This window comes from Cherax quadricarinatus, chromosome 18, assembly GCF_038502225.1.
Source record: "Cherax quadricarinatus isolate ZL_2023a chromosome 18, ASM3850222v1, whole genome shotgun sequence".
Taxonomy (NCBI): domain Eukaryota; kingdom Metazoa; phylum Arthropoda; class Malacostraca; order Decapoda; family Parastacidae; genus Cherax; species Cherax quadricarinatus.
In genome coordinates, this window is record NC_091309.1 from 19,888,253 (window position 1) to 19,912,591 (window position 24,339).

The window sequence follows — 24,339 nt, forward strand, 5'->3', positions numbered from 1 at the left end:
CCACTTGTAGCTCTACTGTGTATTCGAAGCTTAAAACCACATGATCGCTGGCCCCAAGGGGTCTTTCATATGTGATGTCCTCGATATCTGCACTACTCAAGGTGAATACTAAGTCCAGCCTTGCTGGTTCATCCTCTCCTCTCTCTCTTGTAGTGTCCCTTACGTGTTGGTACATGAAGTTTTCCAGTACCACCTCCATCATCTTAGCCCTCCATGTATCTTGGCCCCCATGCGGGTCCAAGTTCTTCCAATCGATCTCCTTGTGGTTAAAGTCACCCATGATCAGGAGCTTTGCCCTGCATGCATGAGCTCTTCTGGCCACTGCAGCCAGTGTGTCAACCATCGCTCTATTGCTCTCGTCGTACTCTTGCCTTGGCCTCCTGCTGTTCTGTGGTGGGTTATACATCACTGCTATTACCACCTTGGGACCTCCAGAGTGGAGCGTTCCCGCTATGTAATCACTTTCTTCTCCGCTGTCTCCTCTCTCCAGCTCATCAAAATTCCAGCGATTTTTGATTAGCAATGCCGCTCCTCCGCCCCCCCCCCTGTTCCCTCTGTCTTTCCTCAGGATTTGGTATCCCGTTGGAAAGATGGCATCTGTTATCATACCTGTAAGCTTGGTTTCTGTGAGAGCTATGATGTCCGGTGATGCCTCTTTGACTCTTTCGTGCCACTCCTCCCACTTATTTGTTATTCCATCAGCATTTGTGTACCATACCTTCAGTTTCCTTTCCAACACTGTGGTTTTGGGGCCTGTGAGGGTGGGAGACCTGGTAGCATACTGTGGGATTCTATAGCTCGGTGTTGGGTGGAGGCTGTGAGTATGGATTGTAGTGCGTGTTGGGATGGTGTGATAGGTTGTGGGGTTCTGAGAATAGTTGTGTGTGTGCTTGCCCTTGCTGTTCTGTTCTGCTCTGACTGACCTCTGCTGGTTCCATCCTTGTCTCCTTTCCTAGCTCCTTTCGCTTTTTTGTCCTCTCCCTCAGCTGCTGTCGTTTTGCTTGTGTTCTGTCTCTGTCTAGGAACACCCTCTTGTACTCTTCCGAGTATTTCAACCGTGGTTTCTCTTGGAGGATCCTGTTCCGCACTGTTTCCGTCCTGAGAATCAGCTTGATCGGTCGGTTTCTTCCCTTTGAGTACCCCCCTATTCTCTGAAAATTTACAATCTCGTCCATCTCTTCACCTATTTCCGTGATGATTTTCTCAATCTCCTTTCTTCCTGCTGCCTTTCAGTGTGTGTGTGTGTGTGTGTGTGTGTGTGTGTGTGTGTGTGTGTGTGTGTGTGTGTGTGTGTGTGTGTGTGTGTGTGTGTGTGTGTGTGTGTGTGTGTGTGTGTGTGTGTGTGTGTATATATATCTATATATATATATATATATATATATATATATATATATATATATATATATATATATATATATATATATATATATATATATGTATGTATATACAGTGGACCCCCGCTTAACGATCACCTCCCAATGCGACCAATTATGTAAGTGTATTTATGTAAGTGCGTTTGTACGTGTATGTTTGGGGGTCTGAAATGGACTAATCTACTTCACAATATTCCTTATGGGAACAAATTCGGTCAGTACTGGCACCTGAACATACTTCTGGAATGAAAAAATATCGTTAACCGGGGGTCCACTGTGTATATATATATATATATATATATATATATATATATTTATAGATGGGGTTGTAAGAGAAGTAAATGTGAGGGTCTTGGCAAGAGGCGTGGAGTTAAAAGATAAAGAATCACACACAAAGTGGGAGTTGTCACAGCTGCTCTTTGCTGATGACACTGTGCTCTTGGGAGATTCTGAAGAGAAGTTGCAGAGATTGGTGGATGAATTTGGAAGGGTGTGCAAAAGAAGAAAATTAAAGGTGAATACAGGAAAGAGTAAGGTTATGAGGATAACAAAAAGATTAGGTGATGAAAGATTGAATATCAGGTTGGAGGGAGAGAGTATGGAGGAGGTGAATGTATTCAGATATTTGGGAGTGGACGTGTCAGCGGATGGGTCTATGAAAGATGAGGTGAATCATAGAATTGATGAGGGGAAAAGAGTGAGTGGTGCACTTAGGAGTCTGTGGAGACAAAGAACTTTGTCCTTGGAGGCAAAGAGGGGAATGTATGAGAGTATAGTTTTATCAACGCTCTTATATGGGTGTGAAGCATGGGTGATGAATGCTGCAGCGAGGAGAAGGCTGGAGGCAGTGGAGGTGTCATGTCTGAGGGCAATGTGTGGTGTGAATATAATGCAGAGAATTTGTAGTTTGGAAGTTAGGAGGAGGTGCGGGATTACCAAAACTGTTGTCCAGAGGGCTGAGGAAGGGTTGTTGAGGTGGTTCGGACATGTAGAGAGAATGGAGCGAAACAGAATGACTTCAAGAGTGTATCAGTCTGTAGTGGAAGGAAGGCGGGGTAGGGGTCGGCCTAGGAAAGGTTGGAGAGAGGGGGTAAAGGAGGTTTTGTGTGCGAGGGGCTTGGACTTCCAGCAGGCATGCGTGAGCGTGTTTGATAGGAGTGAATAGAGACAAATGGTTTTTAATACTTGACGTGCTGTTGGAGTGTGAGCAAAGTAACATTTATGAAGGGGTTCAGGGAAACCGGCAGGCCGGACTTGAGTCCTGGAGATGGGAAGTACAGTGCCTGCACTCTGAAGGAGGGGTGTTAATGTTGCAGTTTAAAAACTGTAGTGTAAAGCACCCTTCTGGCAAGACAGTGATGGAGTGAATGATGGTGAAAGTTTTTCTTTTTCGGGCCACCCTGCCTTGGTGGGAATCGGCCAGTGTGATAATAATAAAAAAATAAGAATTTCATGTACAAGTTGCTGAGTAATTTATTAAGCGGATTTCCCATGGTCATGCCTTGTTTTTGAGCACAGTATTTACCTTCAAATATACAGGGTGTTTCAAAAAGATGGACCCAACCAGTATGGCCTCATGGTTAAACGTTGCCTTAACACACGCCAGACAGTCCACTTCCATGGGAAAGCAGAACAGACTTCTTCTTCCATAAGCCAGGCGTGTCATAAAAGGCAACTAAAATGCTGGGAGCAAGGGGCTAATAACCCCTTCTGTATATATTACTAAATTTAAAAAGGGAAACTTTTGTTTTTCTTTTTGGGCCATCCTGCCTCAGTGGGATACAGCCCGTTTATTGAAAAAAGATACATATGTATATATATTGCAACGAATCAACCGTATTCTACTGAGGCAGGGTGACCCAAAAAGAAAGAAAATCCACAAAAAGAAAATACTTTCATTGTCATTCAGCACTTTCACCTCACTCACACATAACCACTATTTTTGCAGAGGTGCTCAGAATACGACAGTCTAGAAGCAAATACGTATAAAGATACACAACATATCCCTCCAAACTGCCAATATCCCAAACCCCTCCTTTAAAGTGCAGGCATTGTACTTCCCTTTCCAGGACTCAAGTCCGGCTATATTTTATTCACATATACATACATACTGTAAGTGTGATCATAGCTGCTATGAACTATTAATTATGATATTGTATTATATTTTTTTAATAGCTTGTAAGAACTATTGACATTATAAAAACAGTACATATTGACATGGATATATTGACATGGATATATTTACATGGATATATTTCTACAGTGCATCCAGTATTGCTATGATTATCTTCTTGTAGCTACAGGAGCAGTGCTAAGCTTGTGGTGTCCTATGTTCAGTCTTTCATTTACTGATAAGTTTTAAAGTTTTCTGTGTGTAGTTGCAGAGCACTTGCTATTAACTCTTGTAAACCATTCCAATAATCTGCTACCCTGCAAAGAAATTTTTTAGTGGATGCCAACATTAGCCCCCACTAGTATTTAAGTGTACTGTATCTTATTGAGTAGCTATATCTCTGCATGTCTGATGGCAATATCTATTCATGTCTAGGATGCCTTCACTCGAGAAAGTTCTACGCGTCGCCTCAAAAAGGAACTGTGGAGGCGGAGATCAGATTTTTTGGGCACCTCTTCACAATACATCGAAGAAGGTCAGTACTGTTCTGTATATGAATGGTAAAATTTAAAATGCAGTGGGTGGAGGCACGTGGTTTTTATGATTTGATATGATGTTGGAGTGTAAGCAAACATTTATGAATGAATTCAAGGGAACCTGTTTGCCAATTTTGAGTCCTGCCTGCCCTCTGAAGGAGAGATGGGGATGTTATGGTTTAGAGGGAGATCTGATCTATGATGTTGGTACCCTTTTGGCAAGACAGTGATTGAATGAGTGACAGTGGAAGTGTTTTCTTATTTGTTGGGTCATCCTACCTTGTCGGGAGACGGCTGGAGTATTAAAGAAAAATTGCAATGGGAAACTCGCTCTAATAAAAATGTTATTGAAATGCACAGGGCTGTACTTATCATAAGGCAGATCAATGAAGCACATTTTAAAATTGGTTGATTTAAAGGTTTTAAAAATTTTTATGTAATAAAGTGGATTCTTTAACAAAAATTCTCAAAATATGCCCTCAACTTATTCTAAAAAATACAGTCTGAACTTGTATCTGAGTGCCTCTGCAAAGACAGTGATTATGTGTAAATGATGAAAGTGTTTCTTTCTTGGGTCACCCTGCCTTGGTGGGAGACGGCCGACATGTTGAAAAGAAAAAAAAATACTATTGTAATAATTCTAAATCTTTTTTCAATAAGTATGACAGTTTGTTATTAATAAAATGCCCTACTTTTAGTTTACTCTTGTGATATCCAGAACATTCTCATGTCATTTTATACACTTTATTAGAACACTGCCATTTTATTGTCTTTCCCCAGTTAGCAACCAAGGTATATGCTCTAGAGAAAATAGCCATTGAGTGAAATTTATGCTAAGTAAACCCCATACACACCCAGGTTATAGCTGGATATGCTGTAGTGGTAGAATGCAAAACTTTTATGCATGCATCTGATAGTGTTATTATTTGTCATTGCCCTCAATTTCTTTATTAGGTTTGAAAATTAATTTAATATAAATTTTTTTTTTAAATACGTATTTACTGTTTGCAACAGAAACAGTGAAGCCTCCCCCAGACCTCAGTGATCTTCTGAGGCAGGAGCGAGATTCAGAGCGCTGCTTGCTAGAGTCTCAGGTGTCAAGAAATTCTATTCAGGAGGTATGAATACACATTATCTGTTTTTTGTGGCATAAGGTGGGACCAGGAGATATTACTAAACCCCTGCAACCAAAACTATGTGGATATAGCAAGTACACATACACACACTCCATATTCATTTGAATTCTTTTAGGTATACAGTATTGTTAATTTGGGATAGAAAGGAATAGGAAAAGGGCAGAGAGATTGTATACTGTAAATCAAAAAAGTACAGTGGACCCTTGACTTATGATATTAATCCGTTCCTGAGAGCACATCGTAAGATGAAATTATCGTAAGTCAAATTAATTTTCCCCATAAGAAATAATGAAAATCAAATTAATCCGTTCCAGACACCCCAAAGTATGAAAAAGAAATATTTTTACTACATGAAATATCCATTTTCCTACACACAAAAAGAAGTATACATGCACAATATATATTGTGTAATGAAGAATAAATGACACTTACCTTTATTGCAGATGTGGTGATGAGTGATGGGATAGGAGGAGGGGAGATCGAAGTGTATTAATTTTTGGAAGGGGAATCCCCTTCTGTAAGGACTTTAGGTAGCAAGTCCTTTTCTGGGGTTACTTCCCATCTTTTAATGCCACTGGGAACAAATTGAGAGTCACTGGACCTCTGTCACACCAAAAATCTGTCCATAGAGCTCTGTACCTCGTATTCCTTTAAGATTTTCCTAAAGTGGTTCACAACATTGTCATTGTAAAAGTCACCAATAGCTGTGTCAAGGTGATTTTCTTCCATAAAGGTTTGCAGTTCAACCCACTTTGCACACATTTCCTTAATCTTTGAAGAAGGCAACTTGCTCAATTTCTCTCTCCCCTCCTCTGAAGCAATTTCCTCAGTTGTGGCCTTTTGCTGTTGCAGATGCTCTTGCAGCTCATCAGTGGTTAGTTGTTCATCGTTGTCCTCCACCAACTCTTTCACATCCTCCCCACTAACCTCCAATCCCATGGACTTCCCCAATGCCACAGTAGATTCCACAACTGGCATAGGCACCTGAGAGTTAGCACCAAACCCTTCAAAATCCCCTCTTTTACACAATCTGGCCACAATTTCCTCCAAGCAGAGTTCAAGGTCCTCTTAGTCACTCTCTCCCAAGCCATACCTATAAGGTTTATGCAATTGAGGATACTAAAGTGATCTTTCCAAAACTCTCTTAGGGTCAGTCGAGTGTCTGAGGTCACTTCAAAGCACTTTTGAAACATTGCTTTGGTGTACAGTTTTTTGAAATTTGAAATGACCTGCTGGTCCATGGGCTGGAGGAGAGGAGTGGTATTAGGAGGCAAAAACTTCACTTTGATAAAACTCAAGTCCCCCCGAAATTCACTCTGCCAAGTCTGAAGGATGACCAGGAGCATTGTCTAATACCAGGAGGCACTTAAGCTCCAATTTATTTTCCAGGAGGTAATTTTTCACAATGGGGCCAAACACATGGTAAAACCAGTCATAGAAAAAGTCCCAAGTGACCCATGCCTTACTGTTTGCCCTCCACATCACACACAAATTAGCCTTGACGACATTGTTTTTCCTGAACACACTGGGAGTTTCAGAGTGATACATGAGTAGAGGCTTCACTCTGCAATCACCACTAGCATTACTACACAACATTAAGGTTAGCCTGTCTTTCATAGGCTTGTGTCCTGGCAGTGCTTTTTCCTCCTGTGTAATGTAGGTCCTGTTTGGTATTTTCTTCCAAAACAGGCCTTTTTCGTCACAATTAAACACTTGTTGGGGTTTCAATCCTTCAGCCTCTATGTATCCCTGGAATTCCTGCACATATTTTTCAGCCGCTTTTTGGTCCGAACTGGCAGCCTCCCCATGACTTACCACACTATGTATGCCACTACGATTCTTATATCTCTCAAACCAACCTTTGCTGGCCTTAAGTTCACTTACATCACTAGTTGCAGGAATTTTTTTAATTAAATCATCATGCAACTGCCTTGCCTTTTCACATATGATCGCTTGAGAGGTGCTATCTCCTGATGTCTGTTTTTCGTTTATCCACACCAATAACAGTCTCTCAACATCTTCGAGTACTTGCAATCTGTGTTTCGTAAAGATATTGCACCTTTCGCAACAACAACTTCCTTGATTGCCTTTTTGTTGGCCAGGATAGTAGCGATGGTTGACTGGGATTTGTTGTACAACCTGGCCAGCTCTGCATGCACTCCACTTTCAAACTTATTAATTATCTCTCTCTTGATTTCAATAGTAATTTTCACCCTTTGTGCCACAGGGTTGGCACTAGAAGCTTTCTTTGGGCCCATGGTGGCTTATTTAGCAGTTACGAGCACTAAACACACTGGAATAATACAAAATATTCTGAATGTATGCGTGGAAGCGACCACACTAGCTTGTAAACATTGGCACACTAACTGAAGGCAGGCCAGCTGAGGTGCACTCAGGCCAGCCAGACGCTGGACGCATACGGGACAAGTGATGTAAGTTGAGTTTTTCAACGTAGGTTGGGGTCAAATTTTTACGCTGACAAGCATCGTAAGTCGGTATTATCATAGGTTGAGGTCATCGTAAGTCGGGGGTCCACTGTATTTGGTTTGTAAGCTATATTGTGATGATTGAAGACTAAAGATACCTCACATAATTTTATATAATACAATTAAACCTTTTTAGGTAGAAGGTTGGTAGGCAGTAACCACCCAGGGATGTACTACCCTCTTGCCAAGTGAGTGAAAAACGGAAACTTGTACTTGTTTTACGTGATGGTAGGATTGCTGATGTCTTTTCTCTGTCTCATAAATATGCAAGATTTATGGTATGTCTTGCTATATCTACTTACTTAGGTCACACAACACATACATGTACAAGCATATATATACACCCACACCCCTCTGGGTTTTCATCTATTTTCTTACTAACTTGTTCTTGTTTATTTCCTCTTATCTCCATGGGGAAGTGGAGCAGAATTCTTTCTCCATAAGCCATGCGTGTCGTAAGAAGCAACTTAAAATGCAAGGAGCAAGGGGCTAGTAACCCCTTGTCCTGTATACATTATTAAAGTTAAAAAGAGAAACTTTTGTTTTTCTTTTTGGGTCGCCTTGCCTCAGTGGGACACAGCCGGTTTGTTGAAAGAAGAAATATAAATTTATATTTTAGAGAACGTGGAATAAATCACCTACGGGAAGCATTACTATTCAAGGAGGCATTTTTTAGATCCTCATTTTAATTTTTTTTTTTTTTGCTCTTGTGTAGTACCATGTAATATTTTCAAACTAAAGAATTCTGCTGCTATTTATTACCACTTCTTGTTCCTCTTCCTTTCTACCTGTGGTGATATGCTCCCCTCTATTTTTGTCTGTGTGCTTATCAAAATAAATCCTCTTTTTGTTGACAGATGCATAGTTTTAAAGGAATTTTGCTTGTAGTCAACATTTTCTTGCCAGAAAAACTAATGCAAAATATCAGGTCCATTACTCATTTACTCCTTAACTGTGGGAGACCCATGATAAAAATTTCCAGTGTGTTTACCTGGAGTTTACCTGGAGAGAGTTCCGGGGGTCAACGCCCTCGCGGCCTGGTCTGTGACCAGGCCTCCTTAGGTCAGTGTCCCAGGATGCGACCCACACCAGTCGACTAACACCCAGGTACCCATTTTACTGATGGGGAACATAGACAACAGGTTGAAAGAAACACGTCCAATGTTTCTACTCTGGCTGGGAATCGAACCCAGGCCCTCGCCGTGTGAAGCGAGAGCGTTAACCACCAGGCCACCAGAGCCCTGTCCAGGCCACCAGAGCCGAAGATTTTGAAAAAAAAAAAAAAAATCTTAGTTTGATAGTTCATTTTTCCGAATCGAATAAGACTAAAATTAGTGGAATCTGATAGACTTAAGATTTTATGGTGTGTTGGAGTTGGTGAAAAAATGATCACTAACCGGCAACTGCAGTATTAAAGGGCCAGTAATGTTTACATTTTACAGTTTAATGATGCTAAGATATAATTTTTTCTGTTTTTTTTAATTGTTTTTAATGTTTAACAATATATATACTACTTTTTATAATATTAGATGTGTTTCAAGGAGTTTTAGCACTTCAGACATTGCTTCACTTGGAAAAATCAGTATTTATACGGAATATACAGTGGAACCTCTACATACGAGTTTAATCTGCTCCGTGACCATGCATCTGGATTTGCTCATTTGCAGAGTCAATTTTTCTCATTTAAATTAATTGAAATGGAATTAATTTGTTCCAGTGGAATTCCAGGCACGACAAAATGCTTCAATAATTTCCCTAATATCAACTTATTTATCTATCACAATTCATCTAATATGACATAATAAACAATATTAATAACATAGAAACATGATAAATACACTAGAATGAATAAAATACATGTCATTACGTATGTGGCTAGTGGTGGCGACAGTGGCCATTGTTGTTGTTGGGGTTTATAGGGCCACCACAGCGGCCATTCCTGCTCTTGACTACATGTGTAGAGAACCTAAGATAACCCAAAAAAGTCAGACAGAGTGATTTATAATTGCTACACTCTTAATGCTACACTTAATTGTTGCACTCTTAATGTTACACTTAATTGCTAGACTCTTAATGCTACACTTTGTTACTGGCTCCTTCTGCTTTAGTATTGTACACATCGTAGAAGTGGTACGCTGGTACTGCCTGGCCAAGTCCTTCACCCTCCACCTAGTTTGTTTATCTAGAATTTCATGCTTTAATTCCATGGAAATCACCCTCTTTTTCTTCTCAGCACTGTCCGTTGCACTTGCTTTCTTAGGACCAATGGTTAGAAACAAAATAACTGCATGAAACATAAGGAAGACATGAGAATTCCCTGCACCGTGAGTGGAGTGGACTGAGCGTTGTTTTGATACATACTGCCATCTCGTGGCGGCGTTCGGAAACTCACTTACAGTATAGGGTACAACAAGGTCTGCCACTGCTGCTTCATGTTGTCTTCCACTGCTGCTTCATGTTGTCTGCCACTGCTGCTTCATGTTGTCTTCCACTGCTGCTTCATGTCTGCCACTGCTGCTTCATGTTGTCTGCCACTGCTGCTTCATGTTGTCTATCACTGCTGCTTCATGTTGTCTGCCACTGCTGCTTCATGTTGTCTGCCACTGCTGCTTCATGTTGTCTGCCACTGCTGCTTCACATTGTCTGCCACTGCTGCTTCACGTTGTCTGCCACTGCTGCTTCACGTTGTCTGCCACTGCTGCTTCACATTGTCTGCCACTGCTGCTTCATGTTGCCTGCCACTGCTGCTTCATGATGTCTGCCACTGCTGCTTCATGTTGTCTGGTACTACAGCTTCATGATGTCTTCCACTGCTGCTTCATGTTGTCTGTCACTGCTGCTTCATGTTGTCTGCCACTGCTGCTTCATGTTGTCTGCCACTGCTGCTTCATGTTGTCTGCCACTGCTGCTTCATGTTGTCTGCCACTGCTGCTTCATGTTGTCTGCCACTGCTGCTTCACGTTGTCTGCCACTGCTGCTTCACGTTGTCTGCCACTGCTGCTTCAAGTTGTCTGCCACTGCTGCTTCATGTTGTCTGTCACTGCTGCTTCATGTTGTCCGCCACTGCTGCTTCATGTTGTCCGCCACTGCTGCTTCACGTTGTCCGCCACTGCTGCTTCACGTTGTCTGCCACTGCTGCTTCACGTTGTCTGCCACTGCTGCTTCATGTTGTCTGGTACTGCAGCTTCATGATGTCTTCCACTGCTGCTTCATGTTGTCTGCCACTGCTGCTTCATGTCTGCCACTGCTACCTCATGTCTGCCACTGCTACCTCATGTCTGCCACTGCTGCTTCATGTTGTCTGCCACTGCTGTGTAATGTTGTCTGCCACTGCTGCTTAATGTTGTCTGCCACTGCTTCTTCATGTTGTCTGCCATTGCTGCTTCATGTTGTCTGCCACTGCTGCTTCATGTTGTCTGCCACTGCTGTTTAATGTTGTCTGCCACTGCTGCGTTAAAATGCATCGATTACCGGATTTATCGGATACCGATGGCATCGTGAACCGGGGGTCCACTGTGTATTAGAGCTGATTTCCTCTATTCTGTTTATTACAGTATACAGTACACTACTGTATAAACATTTAAAAATATACCAGAAATGTTATAAATGGTGTAAAGGTGACATTTAAACAATATCAAAGATGATTAACACAAACCCACTACCATTATAGTATGTTCCTCACTTAACGATAAATTCGTTTACTGACGTGGTTAAGTGAGGAGAGGCTGTACTGGTATATTGTTAGTGTCTTTCTGCGTGAAAACTGAGAGAAAATAATTATTAAAAATCGAGCACATTTCATTCTCTTTGTCAGTAAGATGCCAAGAGTTATTTTTAAGGGAACCTATCTTTTCTCTAATTTTTGTTCTATAAACCTGGAAAAAAAACTTTTGGGTTAGTTTTTGAATCCCCAGCAACTTTAATTTCGTAGTCTCATTTAGCTTTTCTTATCCCCTTTTTAACGTCCCTCTTAATGTCAATACAATGGACCCTCGCCTAATGAACGTTTAACATTAAATCCGCCTAACGAAGCATTTGAGCATAAAAATTTTGCCCCGCCTAGCGATAAAAAACTCGCCCAACTTGATTCGTCTGGGACCTGTCCATACTGCCCCGTGGGTGCCAGTGTTTACAAGCTAGCCAGTGCAGTCGCATCTACGCGTACATTCGGTACGTTTCACATTACCCCAGTGTTTTTAGTGCTTGTAACTGCAAAATAAGTCACCATGGACCCCAAGAAAGCTTCTAATGCCAACCCTGTGGTAAAAAGGGCGAGAATTAGTATGGAATTGAAAAAAGAAATTAAGGAAATGTGTGCAAAGTGGGTTGAACTGCAAACCTTTATAGATGAAAATCAACCTAACACAGCTATTGCAAGCTGTGCTGGTGGCTATTACAGTGACAATGTTGTGGCCCATTTTAGGCAAATCTTAAAGGAACGCGAGGTACAGAGCACTATGGACAGATTTGTTGTGTGACAGAGGTCCAGTGACTCTCAAGCTGGTCCTAGTGGCATTAAAAGAAGAAGGGAAGTAACTCTGGAAAAGGATTTGCTACCTCAAGTCCTCATGGAAGGGGGTTCTCCTTCCAAACAATAACAAGTTCCACCATCTTCCCCCCTCCTCCCATCCCATCAATCATCACCAGATCTTCAGTAAAGGTAAGTGTCATGCATTCTTTATTTAGTAGAGTAGTAATTGTGCATGTCTTTTTCTTTTTGGGTGTATAAAAATGTATATTTCATATGGTAATTTTTTTTTTTCATACTTTGGGGTGTCAGGAATGGATTAATTTGATTTCCATTATTTCTTATGGGGAAAATTAACTCGGCTAACGATAATTTCGGTTAACGATGAGCTCTCAGGAACGGATTAATATCGTTAGGCGAGGGTCCACTGTATATTGATTCAAAAGATGACCCTCACCTCTTTTGATGTGCCTATAAATTCCCCTCTTTTGCCAGAAGAGAGAGTATGTAACTATGGGATTATGACTCTTGCTTATGTTATTATTTGCCATTAAATGGTACAATATCTGATCTATATAATATGTAGATCTTGACTTGGTTAGAATGTATCTCTTCTTTAAACTATGAGCTTGGTAGGTAAGACACATAGGCAACAGTTAGGCAACTTTATTCTGAAACGTTTCGGCTACACAGTAGGCTTCTTCAGTCGAATACAGAAAGAAGGCAGGAACAGTAGAGATGTGAAGACAATGTAATCAGTCCATCACCCTTGAAGTTGTTTGAGGTTGTCAGTCCCTCAGCCTAGAGAAGTTCTGTTCCAAAGTCTTTGGAACAGAACTTTGGAACAGAACTTCTCCAGGCTGAGGGACTGACAACCTCAAATCTATGACTTCAAGGGTGATGGACTGATTACATCGTCTTCACATCTCTACTGTTCCTGCCTTCTTTCTGTATTCGACTGAAGAAGCCTACTGTGTAGGCGAAACGTTTCGGAATAAAGTTGCCTAACTTTTGCCTATGTGTCTTACCTACCAACCTGCCGGTATTGTATACCATTTTGATGTTCAAACTATGAGCTTCTATAGGTTACCAAAAATTTTCAGGAATGCAGCTCATTTTTTAGTTGGGGACCTCCTGCTGTATGTGGAAAAGCTCAAAGCTACCTGAGGAATTATATGAAAATGATGAACTGAAAAACACAGAAATATTAATGTAAAGGACATAAGGATAATGAAATGGTAACAGCATTCTCTAAAGGGGCATTTTGGAACTAATAAAATATATCATTTCACTTGGAATAGCAGTGGTATTTTGGATGAAGATAGTGACTGACATGATAAATTGCAGCCCTTTTACCTTCACTGTACTACTGGCATGGTATTACTTTCATGTGCATTGTGAACTACCCACTTGAGCTTAATGATTTCTATGAATATAGTAAATAAATACTGTACCTTCATGGGTAAGATAGGCCAACAGCTTTTTATGACTGTGATAGATATCTTTGTCAGTAACTTAGCTATTCATGTGAAATTTTTTTAACTTTACATTTTCCAGATTCTTAGTGAAGCAGAAATTGTGCGTCGTGAGCGTGAAATAATTGAAAGTCTTGAAAGATCAGAGCAACAAAAGCAACAACAACATGAGCAGTACATTTGGGACGATGGTTTACAAGAAAATATAACAAATGAAACCAAGACTGAAAATGATGAGCACATGCAATATCAAGAGGTATGCTCAGTTCTCAGTGATATCACTGAATATAGTCGTGGTTTTGACAGCTTTCACAGGTGTGCTTTTGCATAGGGAATTTTTTCCTGTAGTGTGTCCTACACTGAGAGTTGGCAGACTTTAATTTTTTGACTTTGTGTCATGTTAGACTCAAGAGCAACTTAAAATAGCTTTATGCCAATAATTCAGAAGAGCCAGGGATATTTATGTTGCAGTAATAGGTAATTTTTTTTTTTTGCACACAGCCATTCGTAATGACTGTTCATTTAATTATTTGCAAGAAATATGTCCATTACTTATTGAAAACATAAAAGCTTTTTCTTGTAACACTAATACAGAAATAAAGGACAAGGGTATAAACATATTTAATACAAAATATTTAGAGTTTTTCAATCTCATATGTGCTTAGCATTTGAGAACATTTTAAAGGTAGCAAGTAATGAAATAAGGCATATTACAAACATGAAGTAATGTATTACTAACACAAAGTGGGAGTTGTCACAGTTGCTCTTTGCTGATGATACTGTGCTTTTAGGAGATTCTGAAGAGAAGTTGCAAAGGTTGGTGGATGAGTTTGGTAGGGTATGTAAAAGTAGGAAATTAAAAGTGAATATAGGAAAGTGCAAGGTGATGAGGATAACAAAAAAATAGGTAACGAAAGATTGGATATCAGATTGGAAAGAGAGTATGGAGGAGGTGAATGTATTCAGACATTTAGGAGTGGATGTGTCAGCAGATGGGTCTGTGAAAGATGAGGTGAATCATATAATTGATGAGGGAGAAAAAGGCAAGTCCATGGAAGCAAAGAGGGGAATGTATGAGAGTATAGTTATAACAACGCTCTTATATGGGTGTGAAGCATGGGTGGTGAATGTTGCAACAAGGAGAAGGCTGGAGGCAGTGGAGATATGTCTGAGGACAATGTGTGGTGTGAATATTATGCAGAGAATTCGTAGTTTGAAAATTAAGAGGAGGTGCAGGATTACCAAAACTATTATCCAGAGGGCTGAGGAAGGGTTGTTGAGATGGTTTGGACATGTAAAGAGGATGGAACAAAATAAGAATGACTTTGAGAGTGTATAAATCTGTAGTGGAGGGAAGGCGGGGTAGGGGTCAGACTAGGTTGGAGGGAGGGGGTAAAGGTTTTGTGTGTGAGGGGCTTGGACTTCCAGCAAGCATGTGTGAGCATGTTAGATAGGAATGTTGGAATGTGAGCTAGGTAACATTTATGAAGGGATTCAAGGAAACCGGCAGACCTGACTTGAGTCCTGGAGCCGGGGGTGTTAATGTTGCAGTTTTATAACTGTAGCGTAAGCGCCCCTCTGGCAAGACAGTGATGGAGTGAATGATGGTGAAAGTTTTTCTTTTTTGGGCCACCCTGCCTTGGTGGGAGAAGGCCAATGTGTTTATAATAAAAAAAATTGATAACTTATTGGAAATACTGTCTAATAACAATTAATACTGCACATCATTGTAGGTAATGTAAGCCTATTATTGTAATCTGTATCTTAATGCTGCATTATTAATCTTCTAGTCGATACAAAGTTATAAATTATATCACATTAAATTAGTGTAATTTTCTTCCACTTTTTGAAAAATTAAAGTAGTGTAGTAGCATAATAAATTAAATCTTTACAGTACATCATAAACATTGCCAGTATTTATATTTTAATTACTTTTAATACATAAATTTGAAATTGTTAAGCTAAACTTTTAGTCAAGGGTTTATAAAATAATGTTATTTTCTTTTTGTAATTTAAATACTTAATCTTTCTTGAAGAGAATTTTAACCTTGTCTTCTGTTCACTTTGCAGTGCTTGAATACAGACAGGAATTCCTGCTCTCAGGAGTTACCTTCTGTTCCTCCTCCTCCTCCTTCACCTGTGTCTAACATTACTTTACCGTTTGCTTACTTAGCAGCTAATTTACCTACTCCCAGTGACTTTATCCCCATGTCCCCACTTCCTGAAGGGGATGAAATATCTAATTGTAACTTACAATGTAATGATGGAACTCGTTGCACTGGTGTTTGTTCTTCTCCCCCGCCCTTACCATTAGCTCCTGTCGAATGCAGCGTTCCAATCCTTACACCAATACCTGAATGTGAGGAAAATAACCCCTCTAGTCCTCAGTATTCCATGTCAGAACCTAGCACAACTCCAGAAATAACAGCTCCTTATCCTTCCTCTCCCCAAGTTACAGTACAAGAATTGTCTGAAACTCCCGAGTTTATTGCAAAATCAGTTTCACATTTGAGCACACCAGAACTTTCCCAACCCTCTACTCCTACTGACTTGTGTACAACCAGAACACAAAAAAATATCGAGTCATATTCACAGGAAGATGAACCGTTATTTCTCTCACACATTAAAGATGGCTCTGAAACTTCATCACTGATTCAGACACAATCTCCTGTACCATCAACTAACGTTGATTCCAGTTTAAACATGTCAGATCCATTATGCTTACAGTCATCCACAAAAATACAGTCAACATTTAATCTGTCTGAGAATCATAACTCTGAATCTGTTTTGCATTCATTCAAAGAAACACCACCTTTCTACACTCAGGTTTCAGTGTCAAACTCAACATCTAATCTTCATTTGAATTCATGTGCATGTCAGTCGTCTGACAGTGTTGATGTTACATCACCCACGTGTGTTGGAAAAGGAACACGTCTACATGTTGAACCTTCTACTGAGGTTCCTGGATTACCAGTACAAACTGGTACTGATATATTATTACCACCAACACAATTGCAAGGTGATGAATGGATGGCTCCTGTACAGCAGTCAGTGTGCTGTGTTGAGGCATCTCTTACCCCATCTAACCATAATTTAAAGAATAGTTCTCCAAAAAGTTCAGTTCAAACCTCATCTCTTGAATCGGCTACTTTGAGTAAACAGGGTGACATGAATATCAATTCTAGTGGGTTATGTGGCACACTTGCATGTAGTAGTGGATCACAACATATTTATAACGAACAAGTTATCTCTGGTATTAAAGAGCCATCAAAGAAAAGTATACATGAAAAAACAGTTAGATTTAATATAGATGAAACTCTTAATAATACACACAGTTTTACTGAACATACCACAAATCTATGTGATTCTGATACCAATGTGTTAAATTTTCAACTTGAAGAGGACATGTCTATCACAGTTAGTCATGAAATACAGACTTCTGCACAAAATCACTTACAGCCATCATGTTCATTTACCACAGCCTCTATCCTATCTCCTCCTCAGGCCAAGAACCTTCAGACATCTTTTGAATTGGATAAAGAATCTAGGGTTCCTATGAGAGTTCCCGTGACCTCAACTAACGTCCTTGAGAGCTCCCACTCTGTCTCTAAGACCACAGATGCGGAGCATTGGCAGATGAATTATGATTCCCTCGGCTCCTCTTCTACCGTTCTTAAGTCCACTCTTAACACTGAAAAAACACATGCTGAACTTCTTGAAAGTCATATAGCCAAGTCTGAGACCATTGCGGAGGCACCACCTCACTCATCAATGAGAAGTGAAAGCCAGACATCAGCTGAAACAGAGGGTCTACTTCCTTCTGAATCTAGAGAGCAGTATGAAGGGCACTTGGTGGCCCACAGCAGTACTTTGGACTACAGTGATGACTCTCTTGTATCAACAAGTTCACATCCTGAAGAGTATAAGGTGAACATCATGGTCAGATTGGCACTGGGGAAAACAATGCAGATTTAAAAAAATAACAAGTCATTTATATATCTTTTCAGTCATTACAGTGTAGCCACTTGGGTCAATTTGAAAAATATCCAGTATGCATAATTAAGCTAAATTTTTCTATAAGGTACTGTTGCTTGATTTAACATGTTATAATTGCCATACAATTTGCATATGGGTAGTTAAGAGGTTTTATTACACATTTATAGAGTATTTAGGTATACTTTAGTTAAAGTCTGTGCTTTAATATTTGAGTAATATTATCTAAGATGAGTGATAACATACTGTGGCGGTATTATATAATGGAGACACATTTACTGATATTAATGTAATATCATTTGATATTCAGTATAATAAATATTAGAGCTTATAATGCAGGATATTCTCCATGGGGAAGTGGAACAGAATTCTTCCTCCGTAAGCCATGCGTGTCGTAAGAGGCGACTAAAATGCCGGGAGCAAGGGGCTAGTAACCCCTTCTCCTGTATATATTACTAAATGTAAAAGGAGAAACTTTCGTTTTTCCTTTTGGGCCACCCCGCCTCGGTGAGATACGGCCAGTGTGTTGAAAGAAAGAAAAGAATGCAGGATATGGCTTACTGATCACTGTATACAGTACAGTAATTTGTATAAGACATTTTGTCTTGATGTGTAAATGCAAGCATGTACTTCAATGTACGTACTCATGCTGCTGCATGTGAAATAGAATATTTTAACACTAATTAATGTGTTGATTGAAAAGAAGTTAGTCAAGTCATTTTTGTTTGTATGATAAAGGATGCTCCAGGTTTTAAATGGCAAGTGATTCTTGATCTTGATAGTGTCCATTCTTCATAAGGAGACTATTTTTGAAAGCAGTTAGGAAAAATATAATACTCATTTATATAATAAAAATGGTAAGGAAATGAAAGCGTGCATTTATGGAAACTAAATATATCAGTAGCTATGTGAAATTCATAATTTATGAGTAAATAAGTCATTGGTGTGCATTTAAATGCTGTCAATACCAGTGGATAATAAAAATTGCAGTTGCCTACCATAACATTAAATTTAGTAGGTAACTGGAATAATGACTTGGGGAAAATATAGCACTTAGAATGTGCTTAGAGATATTTTTATACAGTACTCTCGTGTATAAAATTTATGGGACATTAATAAATGCTTAGGTTTTTGTTTATTTTATACTAAGATACAGTATTGTCATTAGAGGTGATGCACTCCTTATGGCAGTTATACATAACAGTAATTCTTGAAATGTTGGCTGAGCTCCCTAACAGGATTTTTGGGAAAAGAGAAGCATGATTGTTTCCTCTTGTGCCTAGCTCTGTAGTGCACTTTTATGTTCACAATGTTAACACAAGTTTTCTGATTTATCTTTTTTCTAATTTTCATATTAATGGCTTGGAACATGTTTCTGAATGGTCATCAGAAACTTAATCTTTGGTGATGGGTCAGAATTAATTCTAAATTCCTTAATTTTACTGTTTCTCTAAACCATTAAATTTTATTGATCATCTCTTAACTTGAGAATTAATATTCTTATATATTCATCTTCATTTCTTAGTTGCAGTTACACAACTTTTAATAAATTTTATTGACATCATTGTATCTCATAAGTTTAGTCAAATTTCTTTTGATTAATATACATTTCACTCTTTAGAAACTGGCTGAACTCGAAGAAGAAATGATGCGCCATGACAAGGATATGCTACGACGTACTGGGCAGCTGACAAATGGCTCAACAGCTGGTTCAGATTCCCAGCCAAGTGTTAATTCTTCACTTTCTTCATATGCCACTCATGGGGAGCATTCACCATTTCCTTTACATCATTTTCCTCAAAGTACAGAAAATAGTAATTACAATTTCCAACAACAATCTTCATCTCATCTTCCCATTCAAGAGTTTTACACAGCTCCCACATATGAGTCAGCTGCTTCTGCCAGCATGGTGCAAGGTGAAGGGGTGGGCACCTTTAGACCCCCATTACAGAAAAGTGTGCCACTCCCAGCTGGATCTCCTTCACAGTATAGCACTCTGGCTTCTCCACATCCCTTTTCTCGATCAAACTCTCAGTCCAGTCTCGAGTCTTCTAAACATCCACCTGTACAAGCAATGAGGTCAGTGCCTTTAGCCTCTCCAAGAGAATCAATCCCAGAACCTTTACCAAGAAAGAAGAAAGCACCCCCACCGACTCCTAGCAAATCTCTTAAATTAACGAGCGAACTCAACAATGCTGAACGCCTGGAGGCCATAAGGTAAAATAAGGAGTCAATTATCTCTTTATTTTTATTAATATGTTCTGAAAGCTAACCTATCAGTAATAATAATGTATAGTAAATCCTTGATTTAATAGACTGATATGGAGAATGGGGTTTCTGCTAATTGCCATTGATTCAAAGTTATCAAATTTATTTTTCATGATTTGTAACATGAAAAGATAAAGTCTTCATTCAGTGGACCTGATATTTCTGATTGTCTGGAACTTCGATTGTCTTTTAAACTAACGGACTTGATCTTTTGATACAGAAGACAACTAAACACTAAGAATTTGGTAATTTAACCTGTAGTACTACAGTACATTGGGTTTAGTACTTAGTTATGATTGTAATGTAATAACTACAGTACAGTACTGTACTGTATTGTAATTTTATAGTGCTGGGCGTAATTTAGAGTAATTTTACCTGCTGCTCGTGGGTGATAGAGATGTGAACTGCCATGATCAGTGGGGATATCTGAGAATAACTTTTGTTCTGAGTTGGAGCTTGCGTTGATAATAATTGACGTGTTAAGAAAAAGGTCCTCATGTTCAGTAGGGCCTCACTTATATGGCATGTTAGGTTTAAGGCTACTGCCATAAAGCAAAATGCCCTTTTTTTTTTCCCCACTTATAAAAATACACATATAGTACTCATTACTTACCATAAAATATATGTAGTCTTAACCCGTAAATGGTCCAAGTGTATACATACGTTTTTACTGCTAGTGCCCCAAACGTATATATACGTTTTATGTCATACATTTAACATTGCCACGATAAGCCTGAGTCGCCTAGACATGAGAGAATGGGTGTGAGCACTCACTGTGCGCCATATTAAAATAATTGGGGATGCCTGGGTTCCATATGCTCTTTTTTCCTATTAAAAAACAACAATGTTTTTTTTCTCAAAAAAGTTGGGGCAGTACAGTAGTGAACGTATATATACGTTTGGACCGTTTACAGGTTAATATAGGGTGAGAGGTGAATAGTATTTATTATAGAGAGTCAGGTGGTAGGTATGGTAGCTCACCTGGATACCACATCTACATGTAATATACAACATTTAAAGCACCCCAGGGTGATAAAATACACATACAGTACACTTATTACTTAACTTAAAATATGTGTAGTCTTAATGTAAGGTGAGAGGTGAGTATTTATTGTAGAAAGTATTTAACAAAAAAAAAAAAAAATCAGGTGTGGTAGCTCCTACACCTACACGAAATATACAACTGAAATTTAAAGTGCCCCAGAGAGATTATTATTATTATTATTATTATTATTATTATTATTATTATTATTATTATTATTATCATCAACATACTTTGTTCAATGAGTTTAATCATTTCTAACAACTGAACTTAGATGTCATTGTAAACAAGACGAAACGCCGAGAATGTAAATAGACAAACGTGTATGATTACAGTTAAAACAAGTTCATTCATGTATATGTTTGTGAAGCTTTTACCACAATACGAACACTTTACATTGTGTACAAGTTGTCTTCATGTTGGTCGCAGTAGAATAAATAACAACACTCCAATCTTATGCAACACATCATTTTTAGAGGGAATGACACTTTGAGTGAAGGCATATGAAAGGAATAATTTTCTACAGTTACCCTCAGTAATACTATTGTGTACACATTTTCTCTGGTGTGTAATTCTTGCCATCCCTCCTACAAGCCGCCTGGCTACCACTTCTCATATTTATGTCAATTTTTTCTACTGTGGGTGAATGTATTATGTTTTATGTTATGCAACATGTTTCTTATATAATTCTGAAAAAAATATCATAGATGGATTAATGAAAATGTCTATATTAATGTAATATATTACATTTAAAGTGCCCCAGTGATTCTTATTATTAATATGGCATCTTCAGCACTGAGTGAGACACTCTTAGTGATTTTAATGTGTACTTGCATGCCAGCACAGTATGTAAGTTTATTTAGGTACAGGTACACAAGTATAATTCTTCTTTCAACAAATTAGCCATATCCCACCAAGGCAGGGTGGCCCAAAAAGAAAAACAAAAGTTTCTCTTCATAACTTTAATAATGTATACAGGAGAAGGGGTTACTAGCTCCTTGCTACCGGCATTTTAGTGTCCTCTTACAACATGCATGGCTTACGGAGGAAGAGTTCTGTTCCACTTCCCTATGGAGAACAAGTATAATAATAATAATAATAACAATAATAATAATGTTTATTTTGACATGATACATTGTTGTACAAAGGAATACAGTAGTTGGGTGTGCATGCCAAAAGACCCTTTGTATGCAGAGCATTTCAGGTAAACTTAAATAACAAAAAAAGGCACAATACCGTGACTGGAACAATGCACAAATAACCCGCACATAGAAGAGAGGAGCTTACAACGATGTGTCGGTCCGACTTGGACCGTTTACAAAGTCACACTAACAAAAAGGAGAGCAGGATGGGTATATATAGGCAGGAAGTGGTAGTAGTAGTGGAGGGAAGGGAGTAGTAGTGGGGAGGTAGTAAGAGTAGGAGGGGCCAGTCAAATACTAAGAAAGAGGAGCACTGCAAGGGAGCTAGGTGCCCAAAGAGAGTAAGAGCAAAAACACCAAGGGGGGAGGAAAACAAATAAATAAATAAATAAATAAATAAAGAAGGAACAAATACACAGGGCAGAAGAAAGACAACCCAAAGGAGAAAAAGGAAAGAGGAAAGGGGAAGAGGGAGAAGAAGAAAAAAGGAGGAATCAGGTTAGGTCATGAGTGTTCTGAAGTTTGGAGCATTTTACAAAGTAGTGGGAGAGGAAGGCATCTACAGAGATGAATCCAGGACTAAGATTCATACAAGGAAAGTTGTGTATTAGGGAGGATTCAACCAGACGGCGACTGTTAAATAATTAGCTTTTTATAAGTTGTTTTTGTAATTCTATTAGTGAAAACCATTTTGTTTCTTTATATGTCTTCTGTATACTGATAGGGAGTGAAATAAATCTTAGCTTGACATGTTCTACTGATACTTGCCTTGAGTATACACCCCATAGGTTTATAATTTTACTTTTAAGTGATTATTAAGTAGCTACTTGGCATTGATGAAGACACCTGCAAAACCTGAGTATCATTATTGAGAGAGATTTCATGGGAACAGCAGACTTTATCAATCTGGATAAACCTGCTGTGCAGGTAAAATATCTCCATAAGATTTGCCGAAGTATTACACACGTCTTAGTTAATTTGTCAGTATTATGTTTTTTATCTATCAATACAGTACTACTTGGTATTAATTGATTTTTGAGCAGAATGTGAACTATTTAAGCACACCATACATATAACAAAATATAAAACCTTTCTAATATAAAGAAATGATTGGCATTAACAGGGTGAGTCGCATGCCTACCACTGTCTCTGTGGTAACTGAGAATGACCAGATTGAATCCCAGGGACCATCAGTTTCACCTTCAGGTCAACAAATGTCAAAGCAGACACTTCTGGCACTCTCAGCAATACCCAAGCCTCGGCTCACAGATAATGAAAGTTGGATCACTAAAAAGAAACCAGATGCACAAAAGAGAGATTACAGCAAACATTGGCTCCACCAGGTAATAATTTGGCTTGATCTTTATAAGTTTATTCTATTATTAACCCTTCATAGTGTCAGGTAGGCCTATGTGACTAAGGTTAATGGTGCTTACCTAGATCTGTTCGTAAATCATGGTGCCCTCAAATATGCTGAGCAGCAAATTTTGGCCTAGACTTAAGATAATGGATCCACATGGTGGGTGTGCACAGTGCAAAAAATAATCTTAAGCTATACGGTGCATGATGGGAACAGCTAACCTTAGACCTTGTGTTTGGGTGACCCCTCATCTGGGAATTGCTCTCAGTGTCGAAGAATTCCCCCCCCCCCTCCACACAAAAAAATTATTATGAAATGATAATCTTTTTCCAAAGGTAATGAAACCAAAAGTAAGAAATTTGATGGAAAATTGACAAAATTATGCTTTCACAAATTTTGTTGTGTCAGTGACAGCAAAATTTGTGATTTTACCCACTTTGAGTCCAATTTAACCCTTTCAGGGTCCGTCCCGTAGATCTACGGCTTTACGTTCAGGGTCCAAACCGTAGATCTACGTCATGAGCTCAGCTCACTCTGATAAACTGTGAGTGGTACATTTGGGCCTAGATATGAGAGAATACATCTATGTGGTATGTGTGCACCACATAAAACAAATCCTGCAGCACACTGTGTATAATATGAGAAAAAAAACTGAAATCATGATTTTTCGATTAAAACAGCGACTTTGCAGTGTTTTTTCCTGTTTTTTATAGTTGTATTTGCGATTCCTTGGTCTCATTGGATAGAATGGAAGACATATTACAGAAATAGAGATGATTTTGATTGGTTTTAGCACTGGAAATGGCTTGAAACTGAGCTCAAAGTAGCAGAAATGTTAAATTTTTGCCAATATTCAAGAGTAAACAAACGACCTTACACGTCTTATACATGCCAGCTGGTGGGTCTAATATGCATTCACAAATATGGTGATGATATTTATACAATTA

At 39.0% G+C, this 24,339-nt stretch overlaps 1 protein-coding gene across 23 annotated transcripts in view; it reads left to right on the top strand.

Moving 5' to 3' along the window:
• The window catches only part of LOC128689428 (uro-adherence factor A), an 828,046-nt gene that overhangs the window by 757,922 nt on the left and 45,785 nt on the right, over positions 1 to 24,339 (top strand). For 22 of the 23 annotated variants that reach the window (XM_053777700.2, XM_053777698.2, XM_053777703.2 and 19 more), the window contains 6 exons: positions 3,922 to 4,021; positions 5,037 to 5,140; positions 13,670 to 13,843; positions 17,092 to 17,514; positions 19,202 to 19,797; positions 23,156 to 23,375. In XM_053777700.2, coding sequence (XP_053633675.1) covers positions 3,922 to 4,021; positions 5,037 to 5,140; positions 13,670 to 13,843; positions 17,092 to 17,514; positions 19,202 to 19,797; positions 23,156 to 23,375 — 1,617 coding nt within the window. The remainder of the gene's footprint in view (positions 1 to 3,921; positions 4,022 to 5,036; positions 5,141 to 13,669; positions 13,844 to 17,091; positions 17,515 to 19,201; positions 19,798 to 23,155; positions 23,376 to 24,339) is intronic. The other variant, XM_053777720.2, reaches the window with a different exon arrangement.